Source organism: Lactuca serriola, chromosome 3, assembly GCF_051521515.1.
Source record: "Lactuca serriola cultivar US96UC23 chromosome 3, Lser_US96UC23_V15, whole genome shotgun sequence".
In the NCBI taxonomy this organism is placed as follows: Eukaryota; Viridiplantae; Streptophyta; class Magnoliopsida; order Asterales; family Asteraceae; genus Lactuca; species Lactuca serriola.
This window is the reverse complement of record NC_136410.1, coordinates 185,116,715-185,137,788: the sequence shown is the minus strand read 5'-3', so window position 1 is coordinate 185,137,788 and position 21,074 is coordinate 185,116,715. Positions and strand designations below refer to the sequence as shown.

The window sequence follows — 21,074 nt, the reverse complement described above, 5'->3', positions numbered from 1 at the left end:
AAATACTATCACAGATCGATCCAACATCGGTCTGCACATGCGGTTCATGAGATCCATGAACACAAATGGAGCATTAGTGAGCCTAAAAGGCATCACCATGAACTCATAATGACCATATCGAGTCCAGAAAGCTGTCTTCTGCACATCCTCATCCCTAATCCGCATCTGATGATAACCCGATCGCAAATCAATCTTGGAAAACCAAGATGCACCCCGAAGCCGGTCGAAAGGATCATCAATCCTTAGGAGTGGATAACGGTTCTTCACCGTTACCTTGTTCAGCTCCTGGTAATCTATATACATGCGATAAGACCCATCCTTCTTCTTCACAAACAAAATCGGTGCTCCATATGGAGACCTGATCGGTCGAATAAATCCCTTATCTAACATCTCATACAACTATGTATACAACTCCTGCATCTTAGGAGGAGCCAACCGATACGTTGTTTTGGCTATTGGAATCACACCTGGAACCATATCAATATAGAACTCAACATGCCTCTCCGGAGGCACCCCATGGAAATCCTCCAGGAATACATCTGGGTAATCCCACAAAATCGACACATCATCCATGGTCGTGTTACCCTTATCCCGTGTATCCATGACATAGGCGACATAACCCGAGCAACCCAGTTGAAGATAACGTCTGTCCCTCCCTATAGAACACATTGTAACATCCTAAAATTTAGGTATATCTCTTTAATCCTTCTTCTTTTCCAAGTTGTCAAAATTAGCCCAAAATAGAAATTGGTGACGAGTGGGTATGCTAGGCGTACTGAAGAGTACGATGCACGTTCCCATGGGCGTGCCTTTGACGCAGACTCTACCCAGGTACGCTGGGCATAGCTTAGCTTACACTGGGTGTAATGGGCCCAGATTCAAAACCATAAAGGAAACATGAGCACTATAAAAGGAATAATATAGCCCCATCCCATCTACCATTTTGCAGAGAGTGAGACCCTAAGAGAGCCAAACCTTCATTCTAATCTTGTGTGAGTGTTTGAGCTTAAAAGTATCATTGTGTGCTTGTGAAGAAGAAGAGAGGGCCATTGTGGAAGCTAGACTTGGAGTGCAAGCTTTGGATCTGAGCTTTATAGAGGTTGGGGCACCACTTGGAGGTAAAAATTTCAAAGCTTTCTTCATCATTTTGGATTTGTGCATTATGGACCAATTTTTAGGGTTTTGTCCCAAGATGGAGACTTTATGAGTAATTGGTCTCTATAAGCCTTGATCTGCCCCATTTCAGTATAAAATGTATTGTAGATCCATAAAAATCCAATCTTGATCATTAGTATTGAGTCATGCATGAGTTAAAGTCTTAATGAGGAGAGAGGGTAAGAGTTTGGAGTGATTGGTGACCTTTACAGCCATGCAAAGGCTTATAGGGTTCGACTTTATGGGTTAAGAGGCATTAGAGGGACTAGAACTGGAATATGAGCTTGTATCTTAATCAAGTCAGACCAAGAATCATGAAAGTATGAAACTGGGACTTATGCTTGGCATAATCCCAGTACGCACCGCGTAGGGGGTCGAGTTCCCCGATTCTGGATGACCACAGAGTATGCCCCACATACAGAGTTGGTACACCCCGCGTACTGACCTCTGTTGAATTTCGTTGACTTTTAGGGTTTGGTCAAGAATTGGACATTTGGACCATTGGAGTGGTAAAATGGTCTTTTCCCCTTGTGAGAGATTATACGAAGGGATTACTTTATGTGATTAGGCGGAGGCTAGATCAGTATTTCGAGTTTGAGACTTTCCGAGATTCCCCGAGGTGAGTCTTGCCACTATATGTTACGTGGAGTTGTATTTATGTGTGACCGGAAGGTCTTATGTGCTTACTTGAGTTATGCATCTTGTCTATGTGATATTATGCTATGAGTTATTTAGATCGAACCGGAAGGTCCAACGATATATGAGGCCGGAAGGCTCAACCAGACCGAACCAGAGGGTCCAACGAGCTACGAGACTGGAGGGTCCCGCTGAGACACATGGACCGGAGGGTCCTACAGAGTGTAGCCTCAAGTGGCGAATTTGTTGTATGTGGTATTTTGGGGAACTCACAAAGCATTTATTCTTATTGTGTTATGTGATATGTGTTTCAGGTACTAACGAGGATCGCGCGAAGGTGCCAACATGATCTGTACACACTGATAGAGTATTATGTATTTGAGATTCTAAGATATGTTTTACTGAGATAACATTTGATGCATTTGAGTTTTGAGATTATTTTATGAGATATTTTCTATTTGAAAAATGAAAATTTGTTTTGAAAATTCACGTCGTTACACACATAATCGGCCCATGCTGCAGTCTCTCACCATGAATCACCAACTCTCCCCACTTGGGGCACGAACCCAAACTAACTGCTGCTTGCAACCCGAACAAACCTCTCATCAACAATCTCGATATCGAGTGGACAATCCAGCTCCCCTGGAACCCCAACAAATCTATTTCTAAGCGCAAGCGATACAAACGATCGGGTAGCCCCCGAATTAAATAATACGAATGCAGAAATACCATTCACAACGAACAATCCTAAAATAAAGCTCACAAATATAATCAAACAATTCAATATAAATAAAGAGATAAGGAGAAGATACATACCCGTCACCACATCGGGAGCTGCACGCGCCTCCTCGACGGTTAACTGGAAACCCCTACTCTTCACCATAGCTGCGTCTACCCGGCCCTAGAGGGTGTCAGTAATCCGAAGAGCCGCAAGAGCGGGTGCTGATACCGGTCTTGCTGCAACCAAATCCAGAAAATAGGCCTTATAGTGGCCCCTCTGATTGCATTGAAAGAAAATCGGATCAGATACTTGGGTGATGGTGGTGATATCAGTATAATCTGTACTGATATGACCAGTCTGGCCGCACTTGAAGTAGCAAAAACCACCCACCCTACACGTCCCCTCATGCGACCTTCCATACTTTCTGCAGCGGTCTGGGCCCTGCTAGCCCTCCCCCATCATATCTACAACTGTGGGACTCTTGCCAGAACCTCCTGATACTTGAACCTCATCTGACTTCCTCTTCCTTTCCATATCCAAATCAATCTCTCTATCTAGCCCTCACTATCATGTCTTCCAGCGTCTTGCAGCTGGATCGGCTCTCAATCTTCCAAATGTCACTCGTCAACATGTCATGGTACCGGTCCTTCTTTATTTCCTCATCCGCCACATACTGCGGAACCAAAAGCACCCTTTCCTTAAACACAACGGTGATCTCAGCCACCATCTCAGTAGTCTGGCAGAGATTCTGAAACTGTCGCGCCAACTGTTGCACCTCAATCACCGGTGCAAATTCAGATCAGAACCAAGTCAAGAAATCATCCCAAGTCATCACATCAACAACATCATTACCCACCACCCGTCTTACCTCCTCCTACCAATCCCGCGCCTGTCCTTCAGAAGGCAGGAAGCTAGTTTGACATTGTCCTCCTCGGAACAACAACTGGTATGGAAATCATTAGCAACATCTGCTAACCAACTCCTGGTCGCAATCGCATCCCTCACCCCGTGATCATCCAAAGCTCTACATGCCCCAAACTCCCTGAAGGTCAAAGAACGCGTCCTAACCAAAGCCACCATCTCTGCGCGAAAGGCGCTCAACCGTTCATCAGGAATCTCAAGGATACCCTCCTTGACCATGCCACAGGTCACCGAAGTCTGCTCGAGGATAATACACATAATGTCAGATAAGATGAACTCCCTCGTCTAGTCATCAAGCGGCCCGACTCCAGAACCTGAGCCCGAACCCTCATCGGCATAAGAACTGCCGACAGGTCTGCCTCGAAATATCACCATACTTAAAATAAACTAGACAAAACATCAGAATGTGCATCAAATATATATACATCGGGGAATCATAACTCCACAAGCTCTTTGGCTTCATCGCAACCCTACTTGAATCGAGTACGGATCCTCTATGTCACAACTGGCATTTTGGGCTAGGAAATTCTGTTCCGATGTCATCAATTCTTATTGTATCTTGTAACTCCAAGTTTGATGTTATACATATTACTCATTCAAAAACAAATATTCGAATCAAAACTCACTCGTGAATCCCTAAGCATAATTCAATGCGCTATATTCACTCAACTTTGGGTTGTAACCCTAACTTCCTGGTTCAAACATATTATTGGGCCATGAATCATTTATTGGGCCTAATGGTCGAATAAAATCACAACTTGATTCTTTTGGGCTACACATCCTCATAATTGGACCCACATTCTCTAAGTAATTTATTTTGAGCAATAAGACTCATCATGGGCCTTATTGGGCCAAAACCATCTCCTTTGATTATAATAGGTCGAAAACCCATTCCTTTTATCATATTGGGCCATGAACACCAATCTGGGCCCAAGGGGCCGAAAACTTCCTTATTGGACCTCTTAAATTCGGTAAATATTTAATATGAGCCCAACATCGAAATTTCGTTCCATTCCCTCTCCATTCTTGGCTTATATATAAAAAAAGAGAAAATGAAATTATCTAAATAACTTGACACCTCATTATTATTCAATGGTATTCCAGGCAAATAACCCCCATATCTCTAGGACTAAACCTACATGTATTACCCTATTAATCCTCTCTCTTCTGTCTTTTTATTTTCGGTCGAGAGTATCTCACCATCACTCTCATTTTCTTTCCATTACAACTACACCAACAATTCTCTCTAGAACTCCAATAAAATATCACCCTTCCTCTTTAAATTTCGTGTGTGCTTGTGTATGTGTTCAAAGATACTTCATCAACGTTCATCATTCTTGGTAAGTTACTTCCATTCAAGAAGTTTCACTTCATTTTTATGTTAATCCCATCATTCATACACACTCCATTTCATTCTACTTGCTCCTAGAACTCTCTAGGAACCAAAAATCTCATCAAAAGAGCTTGCTAGGCCGAAAACTCCTTCAAACTTCTCGCCAAATTAGATCCATCACTCAAGGTGAGTTCATACCCCTTGTTTTCGGTTTTTACTATGTTATGGGGAAGGATACTGTTGGGTTTTGAGCATTCTAACACTCCTAAGTGTACATGCAACCCTAAATACCTTGGATCTATGTTTTCTCTATTATACATGCAAATAAGAATATCCAAGGTATTATCCTAATCTAGCATACAAACACAATGACTATAGCAAGATAGAATACATACCTCTTTGGAGAAGAAAGTCTTCATGAAGCTAGAGTGCCTAGTGCCCCAAGTGTGACACCGCAAATGGAATCACAATCATCAAAACACTTGGAATGACTTGAGAGAATTCTACACTCATCAAAATCGGCTAGCCCTTTTCCTTCACACACTAGTGTGATTCTAGTTGCCAATTTTGTCAAGAATAAGATCTTTATATAGTGTTACAATTAGGGTAAACCCTAATTGTCATGACTTTCCATTTCCTTGGATCCATGGGTACAAATACACCATGGAGCATCCATGAACCATCTTATGGGTTTTAGCCCAACTTGATTATCCATGGAGCATTAGCCCACTATACAAGTATGGATGATTTACACAATCAACCCATATATTTAATTAGTCTTCTTTTGATCACTTAATTAATCCTAGATTAATTCTTGATCAATACTAATTAAATAATCTTATTATTCTTATTATTAATATACTAGAACTTATAATATATTAATAACCATAAGTGTCTTATTTCTCTCATCCAAGTGCATGATGGTATGCAACCCAAATGGACCATGCCGGGTCGGGTCAAGTCTTACCAAATATAGTTATGGACTTAGACATTAATCCAACAGTCTCCCACTTGGATAAGTCTAAAACTATTATTGCGTATGACTTCAGGAACCAACTGGCAATCGTAGCTCTCAAAAGCTTCTGTCGAACTCTGACCTTGTAGATGAACTCTGACCTTTGTCAGTGACTTGTCCATTAGATAAGGGATCATATATTCCTCCATTCTAGATATCATATGGACTGAGACATGGATTATAATCATTCTCTCTGTCCATTTGTTGTTTCCCGATTTCTGATTTATGACGACTGACTAATTGAACAAATCAAATCAGTCCTGGCTCGGCCGAGCACTTCCATTTGTCATCATCAAATCATCGAGGGGCCCACAGATATCGCTTTTATCCCGAAGGTAAAAGGAATGGATAAACTTCGACTCATATGGCTTGTTCTACTACTTGTTGAATCATACACAAAGGCACGTTTTATAGCACAGAGTTACCAAATGCGTTTTCGTGCTATCAATGTACTATCAACTCATAGTAACAACTCATATCTCTAGGTTTGAAGAATATAAGATATTATCGTCTCATGATCACTCGTGATAAAATCCATGAAGTGATTCCAATGAGCGCGGGTTGAATCCAATACTCAGAACTTTTGAGCACTCATGATTGTTGTAGCCTTGTCCAACACCTTAGACCTCTACAACCCATCATGACAGTCTTAATTCATATCTACTTCCAAAATATGACCGACTGTGGATGGTTTGAATAACTTAGTCATTCCGGAAGAATAACCCAGTTTATTCGGGAAGTCAAAACATGCAAAATGAAACAAAATAATAATTGAATCCAATATGGTCTTAGAACTTATGAATATAAATAAAACACCTTTTATTTATCACCATATGATTACACATTATTCATTGTATACTGTTTCAGCTATCAACTTTATTCTTGAATTTAAAACAATAGTTGTCCCATGCTCCAAGCATGTACACTACGTTTTCTAAACACTAGTCATGCCATACACCAAGTATACATACTATGTTTGTCTATGAACTTTACTTTGTGAACTAGATCCATTGAACATAACTTCAATGATTCTCTTTTCACACTCCCAAATCCTTACCGCAAATGCAAGAATTCCAAATTCATGCCATTTACTGAAATCTGTTAGATTCTAAACTTATATGCATTGATCCTCTTGTAATGATTATGCACAAAGTCATAAAGACTTGACAACAACCATTACAGAGCATTCCAAAGGAGATCCACTCCTTGGAAATATCCTTCTTGCATTAAGTTTCCTTAATCTTACATAGATTGAAAATTCTAACTTTGAAACATTTCCAGATTCCATTTTGACCATCACTTCTGAACAAGAGTTGCCTCCTTACAGACTATGTCAATATGGTCCTTCCAGAATTATCACTATACTTCCAATTGTCCTTGAGTAACCAATCTTTGGTAAACCTTAGATTGTCCTCGACAATTGTTTAATCCTTTTAGTCATATCCAGTTCTAAACCTTTTCCCTTCTTAATGCCCCAGGCATTTGGAAAATTTTAGAACGGATGAATATAGCACATGTAATCGATCCTATATCCGAAGCATATGGGACACGATTCATGATGTCTCACATAAAGACTAAACTAGTCTTTTGCTATAATATTTCCATTTCAATTTGCCAAGTTCTCATAATTCAGATTATGAAAAGGGATGCCGTAATCATAATCGAATTTTAGAACGCAAATAATGGACCCATATATATGAATTTCCTTATGTTGAGCCATTCCAACATGAAATTCATATATATGCTTGACTAAATGATTAAAACCTCACGATCTAAGCTTATAGATTTGAGATGAAGCATAATTTTCTCTCCCTTAATTATAGCAAAACAACTTTTCCCAATTGAGACCTTTTGTTTTCTATAATTAACATTGCTAACTTGGAATACTTATCATAATTATCATGCTCCCACTAACATGATGATTATTAGCATAACACTTATGCTCCCACTAGCTTTGACATGTACTCAGAAAGCTCAACTTCTAGAAATCAATACTTCATTGACTTTCTTACCAAAATTCAGATTTCTGATACTAGATTGTTTTGATAAAACTTTATCAAAATCATACACCTTCCCTTAGATAGCACACTTGTGTGTCTAAACAATTATGAAGAGGGATGCCGTAATCATAATAGTTAGACCTTTTTGCCACTTCTCACAAGTCCATATTAGTGTGCCGGTTAACCACACGCGCTCCACTAACGACTTTGAGAATGCAAATATCACAATTGCTATCTAGCTAAAATCTACTTAGTGAAAGTGTTTCCTCACCATCATTTTCATGAATCGGAGAGAAATCCTTATGACACTTAGATTTACTGGTGTATGTGTTCTTATCCATGTGAATGGTCAAAATCATAGTCACAAGACAAGGATAATGACAACTCCAAAACCATATGGACTGAACTCAATCTTAATTTCTTGCCACCTGGCAGCTCAAGGGCCTGCCATTGCTTCCAAGTTGTTGTGCAACAAATTGAGAACTCTAAGAACTCATATGCAAAACCAACTTTAACTGGAATGGGCACAGAATATGTCAACACGATAGGTTATAAACCTCAAGTTGTGTGCTAGTGAAGAACTTCAGGTTTTATTCTTGATTAGTTCTTGAGACTTTCAAGACCTTTAAGACTCCCACTGTCCTCTTGACATATAAGACTCCCTTGTCAAACATCCAAGAGATAGTGCGGATTCTAATCAAGAAAAACACTTCACACAATTGGCCTAAGTTGGTCTTAGTTTTATCCAAAACATCACAACTTACCAATTTCAAATGTACAAGAGTAGAAAACTTTTACTCTTACATTTGACAAGTGTTTTAAACCTTCTTTTGAGACATGTCACTCAAGACTCTAAGACTTGTATTGGAACGAAGTATGACTCATCTTCTTGATTTAACCATTTCAACAATTCAAGATCCCTCTTCTTAGTCATAAGAATGCACTAAGATTTTCTTAGAGAACTAATTGTGCTATGGTTTCTTAATCATTAAGATGATCACAAAACTGATACTAAAGTACTCTCCTATCTTTTCAGATTTGAGAAACTTTTATCCTTCTGCCTAATTTGATTTTTCTTATTCGCTCTGTCATACATTGGAACCATTTCCAAAGTCTCAGAGTTACACTTAAGCTTGTAAGTATAATCATATTTACTAAGATTTAGTAAACTATGACGAATAGTCTTATCAATCTTTTGTGGTGGACTTAATCAGTGCACAAGACTATGTACTCGATTCCTTAGTCCATTACTTGACTCACACATCCATGTGAACAAGTAATTAGTCTTAATTTTTCCAAAACTTGAAAGTTCTCATTCATCATGCTATACAACTTGCATGATTCCAAGTTCCGGTCCAATTGAAACTTGGGTGATGAGAATCTTTCCTTATTTGGTAAATTTAGACATTACCACAAATGAAAGAATCAATTTCATATTTCCACTCTTGCTGTTAATGGAATCATATAAGCAATAATTTTCCCTCAAATGCAATTGTAAGGATATTTTAAAATAAATAAAATCAAAAATTTTTCTTTTATTTTAAAACTTTGCGGAAAAAAAAACTTATCCTTACAATCCATAAGCACATGAAAACTTGTTGTTATCTATTCCTAAGCAATATATCATAACTCCTAGGAAGTAGCTCAAGAATCCGATTTTTCAAAGTATGCGATAGAAATCCATCTATGCGATCAGATTCAGCATATTCTTTCTTTAAGTTTCTTCACTTTTTCTTTGATTCTTAAAACATCACCATGTGACCTAGTCACATCATGTATCAAGAATCTCAGAATAGAGACTTAACAGAGTTAGATAGTGGACTTTACCTGAAGTAGAGTCAAACTTATTGACTTTAACATCCTTAGGTAAATTTGGCAGCTTCGCAACCAATGCCCCTTCCTTTGGCAATATAAACATATGGATCCTTTGATAATGGTACACGAGAATATCACAGACTTAGCTTTTTCTCTTTACCATTTGGTCAACCGAGTTGACTATGGCCGATCCCTTTCCATTGGGAAGAGAGAGCTTTACTAGATATCCAATGTCATCATTGTCAATGTCCATAAAGTTTTAGGAAGTTGATCTTAACAAATAGATAAGATCATTAAGGGTCTTGTCATAGTCGGTTTCATAGGTGTTCCAAAAGAACTCACTATGTGACTTAGAAAGTGATTGAACCACCAACTTTCTCAAGACTTTGATACCCAACTCTCCCGGCTTGTCAATATGTGACTACATCTCCAAGATGTGATCACACCTAGACCTTGCCTTGCCAATAGGGCTTGAGTGACCTTAAACTTTTCAAGAACTTGTGGGTTAGGGAGAATAATTGGAGGAGGTGAAGAAGTATGATATCCCTGGGACATCATCTTCATTAGGAAACCTTGTTTCAAGAGATTTGGAAGATCATAGGTGTCTAAACCAGACATCTTTTGGGAGATATTCAAGATAGTTGATTTAAAGTCCTTAATATAACGCCCAATATGAAATATTAAGGCTAGGACCCAACAAACTATTTTATAACTTAGAAGAGGTATGCCGTAATCCAAGCTATAGAATATTTGAAGGTAGGTGAATGACGATTCACCAATTTCCACCAAGATAAAAGAAATGTATAATTAGGTTTTAATTGGTTGTGAAACTCCTAGATCTTTGAGATTCATTGAACTTTTCAAAGGCATGTTTCAATCTCGAGTGTGCCCTTCAGGTTTTGTGACTAGGATGCCGAGGATCACAAAACAAGGTATGAAGTAACCATGCAAATCACTTGGTACCCTTAATAAATTACCCCTCAATCGATGTGCCGGTTAACCACACACACTCCATCGATACTATGATAAATATTAAGTCACCCTTTACCTACCTTGTTAAGTCCAAGTTAGTGTGCCGGTTAACCACACACGCTCCACTAACGACTTAGACAAAGTGTAAAGTGTAATTTCATGGATTAGCACCTTATTCACATTTTTCCTAAGTAACTAAGATTGGGTATTATTAAGAGTTTAGTTACTTAGTATTATCATTAATACTAAGTAACCATGCAAATCACTTGGTACCCTTAATAAATTACCCCTCAATCGATGTGCCGGTTAACCACACACACTCCATTGATACTATGATAAATATTAAGTCACCCTTTACCTACCTTGTTAAGTCCAAGTTAGTGTGCCGGTTAACCACACACGCTCCACTAACGACTTAGACAAAGTGTAAAGTGTAATTTCATGGATTAGCACCTTATTCACATTTTTCCTAAGTAACTAAGATTGGGTATTATTAAGAGTTTAGTTACTTAGTATTATCATTAATACTTTTAATGAAGGGAGAATTCTAGTCCTGTCAAACCCGTTCGGCTAACGACCCTCCACCAGTCAAGCAAGCGGTGGGTGAGAGTGGACACCCATTAAGTTGCCATTTTATAGGCAACAACCTTATACCCACCTTATAGACCGGCTTCGTGAATGAGGCGTACTAGCGGTAAGACTGACTTTACTCTTATACATATATATATTCTTAACTTATAATATTATAAAGTATAAGGGTTGAATTTTAACTTTTAAAATTCTAAGGGCTAACTTGGAATTAAAGTATTCATACTTGAAAACTTTTCAAATTCCAAAACTTGAGGGCAAGTTTTGAAACTATTCAAAACTAATTAATTCCATAACTTATGTGTTTAAAGTAGTTTTAATCCAAAAACTCTTCAAGTTCCATAACTTAAGGACAAGTTATGGAAGACTTTAAACTAATAAAAGAACTAACTTTTTCTTTATTTTATAACTTATGGATTTAATTATGGTTACATATTTTTCTTTAATGAAGTGACTCTTGAACTTCCATAACTTGAGGACAAGTTATGGAGTCATAAAAAGTTATTCAATGACACAAGACTCTTCATTTTGTAACCATTGCCAACTTTTATGAGTTTTATGAGTCTTTAATGTGACTCTTCATGTAACTTGAGGACAAGTTACACAAACACATTTTATACTCAACTCTTAGATTAAAATGAATTGAAAACAACTATTTCACTCAACATTTCTATTAATCTAAGCAACTCATAAGAACAAGATAATCAAATCAAACTTTTTCATGTAATTAGTCTAAACCTTAAACTAATACAAAACATGAATCTATTGACAGTTATCTTTGAAAAGGGATTAGCATGAACATTACCACATCAAAAACAAGTTTATAAGATCAAAATCAACTTAGGGTAATGTTCCTAGTCCATTTCTAGCCAAAAAACTCGAAAATATGCTGTCTGGGGGTCCAACTCGTCGAGTGCATGAACAAACTCGGCGAGTTGGATCGAATTCATCACTTTTTAGGCATGGACTCGCCGAGTCTCCTGATGGACTCGCCGAGTCTGATGGCCAGACAGCACCAGATTCGTTTTTTCAGCTTCTATTGCAGGTATAACAAGAAAACAAGCCTAGGCTCTGATACCACTGTTGGGTTTTGAGCATTCTAACACTCCTAAGTGTACATGCAACCCTAAATACCTTGGATCTATGTTTTCTCTATTATACATGCAAATAAGAATATCCAAGGTATTATCCTAATCTAGCATACAAACACAATGACTATAGCAAGATAGAATACATACCTCTTTGGAGAAGAAAGTCTTCATGAAGCTAGAGTGCCTAGTGCCCCAAGTGTGACACCTCAAATGGAATCACAATCATCAAAACACTTGGAATGACTTGAGATACAAGTTGCTTTTGTGTTAGATCTATGTATTTATGCATGTATATATGTGTTTTCATGTTATATGTTGTGATTATGTTATGAAAAGATGTTAAATCTTCACCAAACTAGAAATATCTACTAAACTTGGTGATGTTTGTAAACTAAACCATTTTATGTGACTTACTATGAAGTTGAAAGGATTAAACATACTAAGGATGTTTGAAAACTAAATAAAACCGTTTAAGGGGCCATATTTGACAAATAAACAAAAGATGAAGCCTTTATGACACTCACGGTTTTGAGAGGACCAAAAGATTCATTTTTAAATAAAAATGGATCTTTATGATATTCACGGTTTAATGGGGCCAAAAGTGTTAATTTTTACAAAAGGGTCTTCTATTTGGGCCTTCATGGTTTTAATGGGATAAATTTGTCAATTTTCACAAAAATGGGTCTTATTTAGAAACTCACGGTTTCATCGGCCTAAAAAGGTGATTATTGACTTTTTATGGATTAAATTGTCATTTTAAACAAACATGGGCAAAAAATGTAAATTTTCAGTTAAATGGGCTGAAAATGTCATTTCTATTAAATTTGGGCAGAAAATGTTATTTCTATCAAAGGTGGGCTGACAATGTCATTTTATTCAAAATGACCGCTTAAATGTAAACTTTCGGTTTTAATGGGCTTAAAGTGTCATTTTTACCAATAATTTTCCCTTAATTGTAAATTTTCGGCTTAGTGGGCCAAGAATGTCATTATTACAAAAAGTGGGCATTTTATGTCATTTTGGTAAATAACTGAGCTAAAACAAGCAATATAATAACAAACAGGCTAATTATGTCATTCTCACATTTATTGGGCCTTATTTACCCTTTTTCATGTTATTAGGCCTCTGTGGTCCATTTACATGGTTATTGGGCCTGATACATTCATTACATGTTTATTGGGCCTTAATGACACATTTACATGCTTGATAGGTCTTGTATACTCTTTACATGTTTATTGGGCCTTGTTGACCCATTTACATGCTCGATGGACCTAGTATGCACATTTCATTCTTATTGGGCCTCATTCATTCATGTACATACACATTGGGCCTTGTAACCTAAATACATACACGAAAGCATTATTTAAAACATTAAATAGTGCATTAAAATATTCGCGTAAACAAAGTTAAGGCTCTTATGAGACACACCTTCATCCGTACCTACCTAGCGTACACTATAAGCCTTGTAGTTATAACCAGAGTCTCTTGGAGGGAGAGCGAGAGTTTGTGTTTAGATCTATACGGGGTTGACACCCCACACCTGAGTTGTTCGTTACAGTTAGACTAGGCTAGGCTAGGGTGACAAATGTCGTACCTTTAACAAGCGACGCCTGAAGAACATCATGTCAGTAAGAATAGTTATATCAAGCATGGTTATAACGAATCACATAGAGATTAACTCCACTGTAAATTTACGGAATACATATACATTTCTGCTATTACAAAACCATACAAACATCATTTTATTCGGTCTTAGGGTTTTGAGACCACAACACATTTACAAGCAGAAAATATTGGATTTTTCTGGGAAACATTACATTATACATTACCTTCTACTTACAACAGAAAATATAGGATTTTCTGGAATACTCTCTTTATATAATTTCAAAACAGACACACACATACTTTAATACAAGATCTGACACAAAACTTTCAAACCATTGTTACCATTGGTACAAATAATATTGGATTTTCTAGTGTTTACAAAGTGATACAAATTTTTTCATACAAGATGATTATGAACTCACCAACATTATATATATTGACGTTTTCAAAATAACTTGTATTCTCCGGAAATCGTTAAGCGGGTTGGTCATCAAGAACACATGGATTTTGTTGTATTTTTGTTGTCATCATACACTTATTATTTTGCAATGTAATTTGTAACCCAACACACTTATGTAAACAATGATGGTTGTATTATTGTATGTGTGATGATGATGTTTTCTTGATTCAAATATTTACACTATGATGATATTACAAGATAAAGTCACCCAACCCCCGGACGTTTCCACCATTCTGGTTCGGGGGTGTGACAAATTGGTATCAGAGCAATGTTTATATTGAACTGGCATATCTAATCATACAAGATATGCAATTATAAATACATTGGGACTAAAATACTCTGAACAAAATTAAAATACATACCTATGTGTGCATTATTACCATAACAATAAAAGTTTTTGGAGGAATTGAACATTGTGGTTAAACCCGAACAATTATGTTGTCATATTGGGGATAAATATAGCCTGATCAGCTATATTTATTTAAAATACGACCAACATGTGTTTGGGAGTGATCATGGTGGGCAATGAATCTAGAAACTTAGCAACCTCGTATCCAAAAGGTTTTTAAGAAGCTCAAACATAAACAATTAAAATACTATAGGAGTATTCTTTCATGATATCCATTTTTCCCACATTTATATAGTTATGTGCAGACTCTATGACTAGATTTCATCACCTTGGAGATCCTTATTTCCCTAACCAGGGGAACGGAGGATGGCTGGAGCTGGAACCAGAAGAGGAACCAAAAGAGGAGCCAGAAGAGGAACCAGAAGAAGAACCCGAAGAAGGACCAGCAAAACCGGTGATGGACTCAGAGGAGGAGGAGTCTGACGGGGGCGATGCAGATGACTCGGACACGGAGTCCGAAGTCATTAATCTGCCATAGGTAGCTAGGGTGCCCCTGCATAAGATGGATCCCAACGGCCCTACGCCCCCATGGGCACATGGGATCTGGAGATGGAGTCGACAGTAGCGGGTGCTTCCCCCATTCGACATGAACCGGGACTATTATGACCTTAGTCATGGTGGACCCGCAAAACGAGCCTTACCAGTGATGGGTAGGAGCACGCGTGATATAAGTGAGCAGGCACATGCGACCGCCGACCAGATGGTTGTGATGAGAGTTGCGGTTGAGCACGCAGAGAGGCTGACACATGAGGTAGTTTGGGACAATCAGGAGAGACGAACAGCGTTGGAGGCCCGACTACGTTCCACCGTGCGTTATCTGGCCCCTCTTTAGGGCACATCCAACTCATCATCAGCTCCACCAGATGCCGTATGCCGTGACTAGGATTTTCTCTCTCTTCATCACCCTTATTGATAGGATCCTCTCTCTTTGTACTATTGACCGACTATATAATTAAGTGACTACACCACTCATTGAACCGTTATGCCGACATATTTTATTTTCCTTATGTAGTGTACGCATTCCAAATCGAATTCTCACGCATTGTACTACAAAGTTTATCATTAACGAAATAGTTCTATGTTTTATTTGTGATGTTGTTATCTGATATGTGTTCTATTTTCCGTGTTTCATGATATTGTATGAATTCACTCATATGCACAACCGAACCATCGAAACCATTATATACCAAAGGAATACGAAACCACAAACCACTATGTACTCACCATCTTTCTGTTCCATGATAGAAGATGCCTAGAGGATCTAACCACAGAATCAACAACACATCTGCACCACCCCCACCACCACTGCTGCATCCAGAGATGAACTCTATGATGGGTTTGAGCCATAAGAACTTTCCTATGTGCACATGCAAACCCTAATGCTTGGATCTAGGTTTCTCTAATTGAACATGAAATGTATCCAACGCTTACAATTCTAGATCTAGTGTAAACAATTGAATCATATCATATGAAATCAGATCTAGAAGAATACCTTAAGTTGCTTGCTTGAACTTCTTGTTCTTAGAGCTTAGAGTCACAATTGTCACTCCTCTAATGGTTACAAACACCAACTAGCAAGAGGATGATCTTGAGAGAGAGAGAGAGAGAGGAGGTGAGAAAATCGGCTCTAGGGTTTCTTCCTTGCAAGAGTGGCCGATTTCCCTCACCCATGGGGTCTATTTATACTATGAGCTACTAGGGTTACACCCTTAACCCTAATTGAATAACTTAGGCCCTAAGCAATCCAAAGATCCTCCTAGATATGAGGCTTGGAGGATTTTAAGATATCCAAACCCTAAAATCCGTCCACCCTAATATCCATAAGGATACATAGCCCAAAACACAACTATCATACATTTGACAGTTTATGCCCCTTTATTTAATTAACCTCTTTAAATCACCAAATTAATTCTCAATTAATTTATGACTTACATCAATCAAATAATATTATTATTCCTTTAATATATTACTCTCATAATATATTAACAATAATATCTCTTCTCTCTTTACAAATCACCCTGTCAAGTTGCTATGGTGAAGGCAACCCAAAAGGACCATGCACAACCGGGTCAAGTACTTACCAAATATAGTTACAGCCTTAGACACTAATCCAACAGTCTCCCACTTGGATAAGTCTAGTAACTATATATGCAACCACAATCCGATTAGCAATCATAGCTCTCAAGGACGCTGTCAAACTCTGATCTTATCAGTATCCTGTCCTTTAGATAAGGGATCGTACAGTCCTCTGTTTAGATATTGTGTGGACAATCTCATGGAACATAGTCATACTTATAGTCCAACAGTTGGTTTCTCGATCTCAGATTCATTTGGCGTAGAACTTAATTGAACACATCAATTCAGTCTTGACCGGGCCCGACACATAAGTCAAATTAAATCATCGAGGGGCCCTGATATCGCTTTTACCCTCTAAGGATAAAGATAACAGCTAAACTTCGACTTATATGCATTTACTATTTACTTATCAACTATACACAACAATGCGTTTTATGACATCAATTTACTGATGTGGTTTCGCATTGTCAATGCACAATCAATTAATAAACAATAAACCATATATCTTGGTTTTCAGACCATATGATATTATCGTCCTGCGATCACTTGCGGTACATTCCATAAAGTGATTCCAAAAAGTGTGGGTTTATTCCAATGCTCAAAACTTGTTCATAAGACTCATGAACGTTGCATCAAACCTTTGCTATGTCTAATACCTTTTAGACAATCTACACACCAATTCATGACAATCTTCATTCATACCTACTTCCAACATATGAACGGTTGTGGACCATTCGAATAATTCGATTATTCTTAATAACTCAATTATTCAGGAATTCAAAACATGCAAAGTGAAACAATAGTTAAACAATTAACATAAGAAAGTAGCTTTACTTATAAATAATACTCCTTTATTTAATCATCAAATGTCAATTACATTTATGTATTACATGTTTCCAAACTATCTAATCTAAACTAATATCGTCTTTCAGCCTAATTCTTCTAGCATGCTGCAAATGCTTAACCCTACTCAGTCCCTTCGTAAGCGGATCTACTGGGTTATCCTCTGACAATACCCTCTTTACTACGAGGTGTCCTTCTTCTACTCGATGTCTAATCAAGTGATATTTTCTGTCGATATGCCGAGATCTACCATGATCCCTCGGTTCCTTGGTCAAGGCAACCGCTCCTTCATTATCACAGAAAATTGTCCCTTAATTGTAATGTTCGGCTTAATGGGCCAAGAATGTCATTATTACAAAAGTAGGCCTTTTATGTCATTTTGGTCAATAACTGAGCTAAAAAAAGCAATATAATAACAAACATGCTAATTACATCATTCTCACTTTTATTGGGCCTTGTTTACCCATTTTTCATGCTATTGGGCCTCCATGGTCCATTTACATGCTTATTGGGCCTGATACATTCATTACATGTTTATTGGGCCTTAATGACCCATTTACATTTTTGATAGGTCCTTTATACTTTTTACATGTTTATTGGGCCTTGTTGACCCATTTACATGCTCAACGGACATTATATACACACTTCATTCTTATTAGGCCTCATTCATTCATGTACATACACATTAGGCCTTGTAACCTAAATACATACACGGAAACATTATCTAAAACATTAAATAGTGTGTTACAATTTTCGCGCAAACATAGGTAAGGCTCTTGTGAGACACACCTTCATTTGTACCTACCTAGCGTACACTATAAGCCCTGTAGTTATAACCAGAGTCTTCTGTGTCACACCCCCAAACCTGAACGGCGGAAACGTTCGGGGGCGGATGACTTCATGTGGTAACGTAACAAATGAATACATAGTAAAGAAAGCAATACAACCATCATATATATAATTGAAAGTTTACATTTGTCCAAAAGTTACATGTTCAAAACTCAATTACAATATGATGTCAAAATACGAGATTAAACTGGCGCCACAGCATCCCTTCATCAAAAGCGAAATGAATACCTGAAATTACTGATTCCCTGGGACATGCAAGTAATTTTGAAAGAGTAGATCAGCATTTAAGCTGGTGAATTTCATAAGTATTTAAGTGACAATGTTTGAATGAACTGAAATGTTTTATCTTCGTTTGTTTGTGGTTAGAAAATCCAATATTTTCTACTAGTATAAAAGTAGCCTTCACTCAAGACCAATGTTTGTTTCTAAAATGTATGTAAATGTAAAAGAACCAATGAATTTGAAAACCTTGTAAATCAATGCATTTTAATACCCCTTGTGAGTTTTATAACCATACTATTGACTCTGAATGCCTATACACAACGTTCTTCAGGCGTTGAAATGTTATGACGTTTGTCACCCCAAACGGTGGACTGCAGCTAACAGTCAGGGCGCGGGTTTGTCAAGCCCGTATAGATCTATACACAAACACCATGCTCCCCCTCCAAGGGATTCTGGTATATAATACAGGACTTGAAATGTGTACTCGAACGTACATGAAGTTAGTGTCTCACAAATCCGTGGTATAAAAACAGATCTACTTGTTAAAATGTTACGTTTGTTCTTGTATACGAAAGTAAACTTCTTGAAATATGTGTTTCTAGTACATAAGAGTTAGAAATCTGTTCGTAAAACTATACCTATTATAGTTTCCAAAAAGCGTGTCTTGTTTGTTTAGAAATATTGAGAAAAGGAATCACTTGTTTATGAAAGTATAGATTTTTGGTGTAGAGTCTAGGATAGACAAGAAAAATCTAAGAACAGTTTAGTTTATACATGCATTACAACAACATTATATTTTAAAAGGTAAAATGCTATTGTGACATATGTTATATATATATATAAAAGTTCCTTTAAATGTTTATAAATCGCATGTGATTTGAATATATAACAGTATATAAAAGAGTTTCTTTATGTAACACACGATAATACTCGTGTGTTTTACTTGTAATCCCCCCCTTTGAAAGCATATAAAAGTATTTAGACTAATTAAAAATGTTGATTTAGGGGTATGAAACTCACTTGAAAGTTTGAAGATAGCGAGATGGAAAACCGGGCAGAGTTTCGTCTCGGGAAACGGATTTTCCTCGGGATTCTCGGGAATCTCGGGAGTAAAATCGACCTTCGGGACTTGAGCCAAAAAGACCAGAGCTTCGGGTTTGAACGGACACGGAAAACGAGGCAAAGTTGAGAGAGAGAGAAGAGAAATGAACCCCTTCTTTGGAAACCCTCGCATTCTATTTATAGGAAGGCTGGTCTGCCTCGGTACGCGGGGCGTACGCTCGTACGCGCTGCGTACGCGTACGTCATGCATGACCGAAGCCTCGACTGCCTCGGTTCGGATGGGACGGGTTGTTGGGTTCTCGGGTCGGATGGGACGGGTTGCTGGGGAGGTGGGTCGGATGGGACGTCGGGTCGGATGGGACGTCGGGTCGGACGGGTCGGACGGGTCGGATGGATCGGATTCCTCGGATATGGCGACGTGGACGATCCGAGGCCAATCCTCTCGGTTACGCGGGGCGTACAAGAGTACGCAGTGCGTACTTCGGAGGAGGATGCTGACTCCCCTTCGGATAATATCCGAATTTTGAATTAAATAAATAATTAATTTATTTAATAAACTTCAAAAATCCATATCTTCTTCATACGAACTCCGTTTTCGATGGTCTTTATATCCTCGCGTAGGTGAGACTACGCTCTACAACTTTCGTTTAGACTCCGTCGGCAAATTCCAAAATTATATTTTTATTATTTATTAAAAATCCATCGTGTTTAAGGAATTTCTTAGAAAATTCATAACTTCTTTATCTGATGTCGGTTTTTGCCAGACTTTTTACCGCTGGAATACCATTGTCGAGACCTTCGATTCTCGTTTAGGTCATTCCGGCCAAAAGTCGCTCGATCTCCGATTCGAGTTTTTAGCGGTCTGTTGCTAAGCCGAACTTGGAAAATCACATCTTCGTTATATGAAGTCGGATTTGGGCGTTCTTTTCACGTACGATCATGGTTCAAAGACATTTAATCATAGAAGGAAATTAAATAGAACTATTTGTACGTTTTATTATGAAAGTAAATTTTATTACTTAGAAACGGTTACAATACTTGACCCATTCTGGTCCTTACAAGGAGTTGAAATATCGGGTTGCCACATCATCCCCCCGTTAGAGAGAATTTCGTCCCGAAATTTAAAGTAGCAAAGATACTAGTGAACATGAAAGAGATGAGGGTACTTTTGTTTCATCTGATCTTCGCGTTCCCATGTGAATTCGGGTCCCCGCTTGGCGTTCCAGCGAACCTTCACGATGGGTATGCGACTTTGTTTTGTTTGTTTGACCTCTCGATCCATGATTTCTACTGGCTCTTCC

At 38.0% G+C, this 21,074-nt stretch overlaps 1 protein-coding gene across 1 annotated transcript; it reads right to left on the bottom strand.

The window, feature by feature from the left end:
- Positions 1-399: 399 nt before the first annotated feature.
- LOC145095925 (uncharacterized) lies at positions 400-2,674 on the bottom strand. The gene is made up of 3 exons (XM_079033733.1): positions 2,608-2,674; positions 2,368-2,538; positions 400-656 (listed from the first exon to the last, which is right to left on the bottom strand). The coding sequence occupies exons 1-3, from the start codon at positions 2,672-2,674 to the stop codon at positions 400-402; spliced, it is 495 nt and encodes a 164-aa protein (XP_078889859.1).
- Positions 2,675-21,074: the final 18,400 nt, after the last annotated feature.

Excerpts from the sequence above, each read along its gene's own strand:
- LOC145095925 (XM_079033733.1), bottom strand. The coding sequence starts at position 2,674 with ATGGTGAAGAGTAGGGGTTTCCAGTTAACCGTCGAGGAGGCGCGTGCA. Across the intron at positions 2,539-2,607 it reads AGCTCCCGATGTGGTGACGG|GATTGTTCGTTGTGAATGGT; the intron begins GTATGTATCTTC and ends GCTTTATTTTAG. Across the intron at positions 657-2,367 it reads TGTTCGGGTTGCAAGCAGCA|GGAGGGACAGACGTTATCTT; the intron begins GTTAGTTTGGGT and ends TGTGTTCTATAG.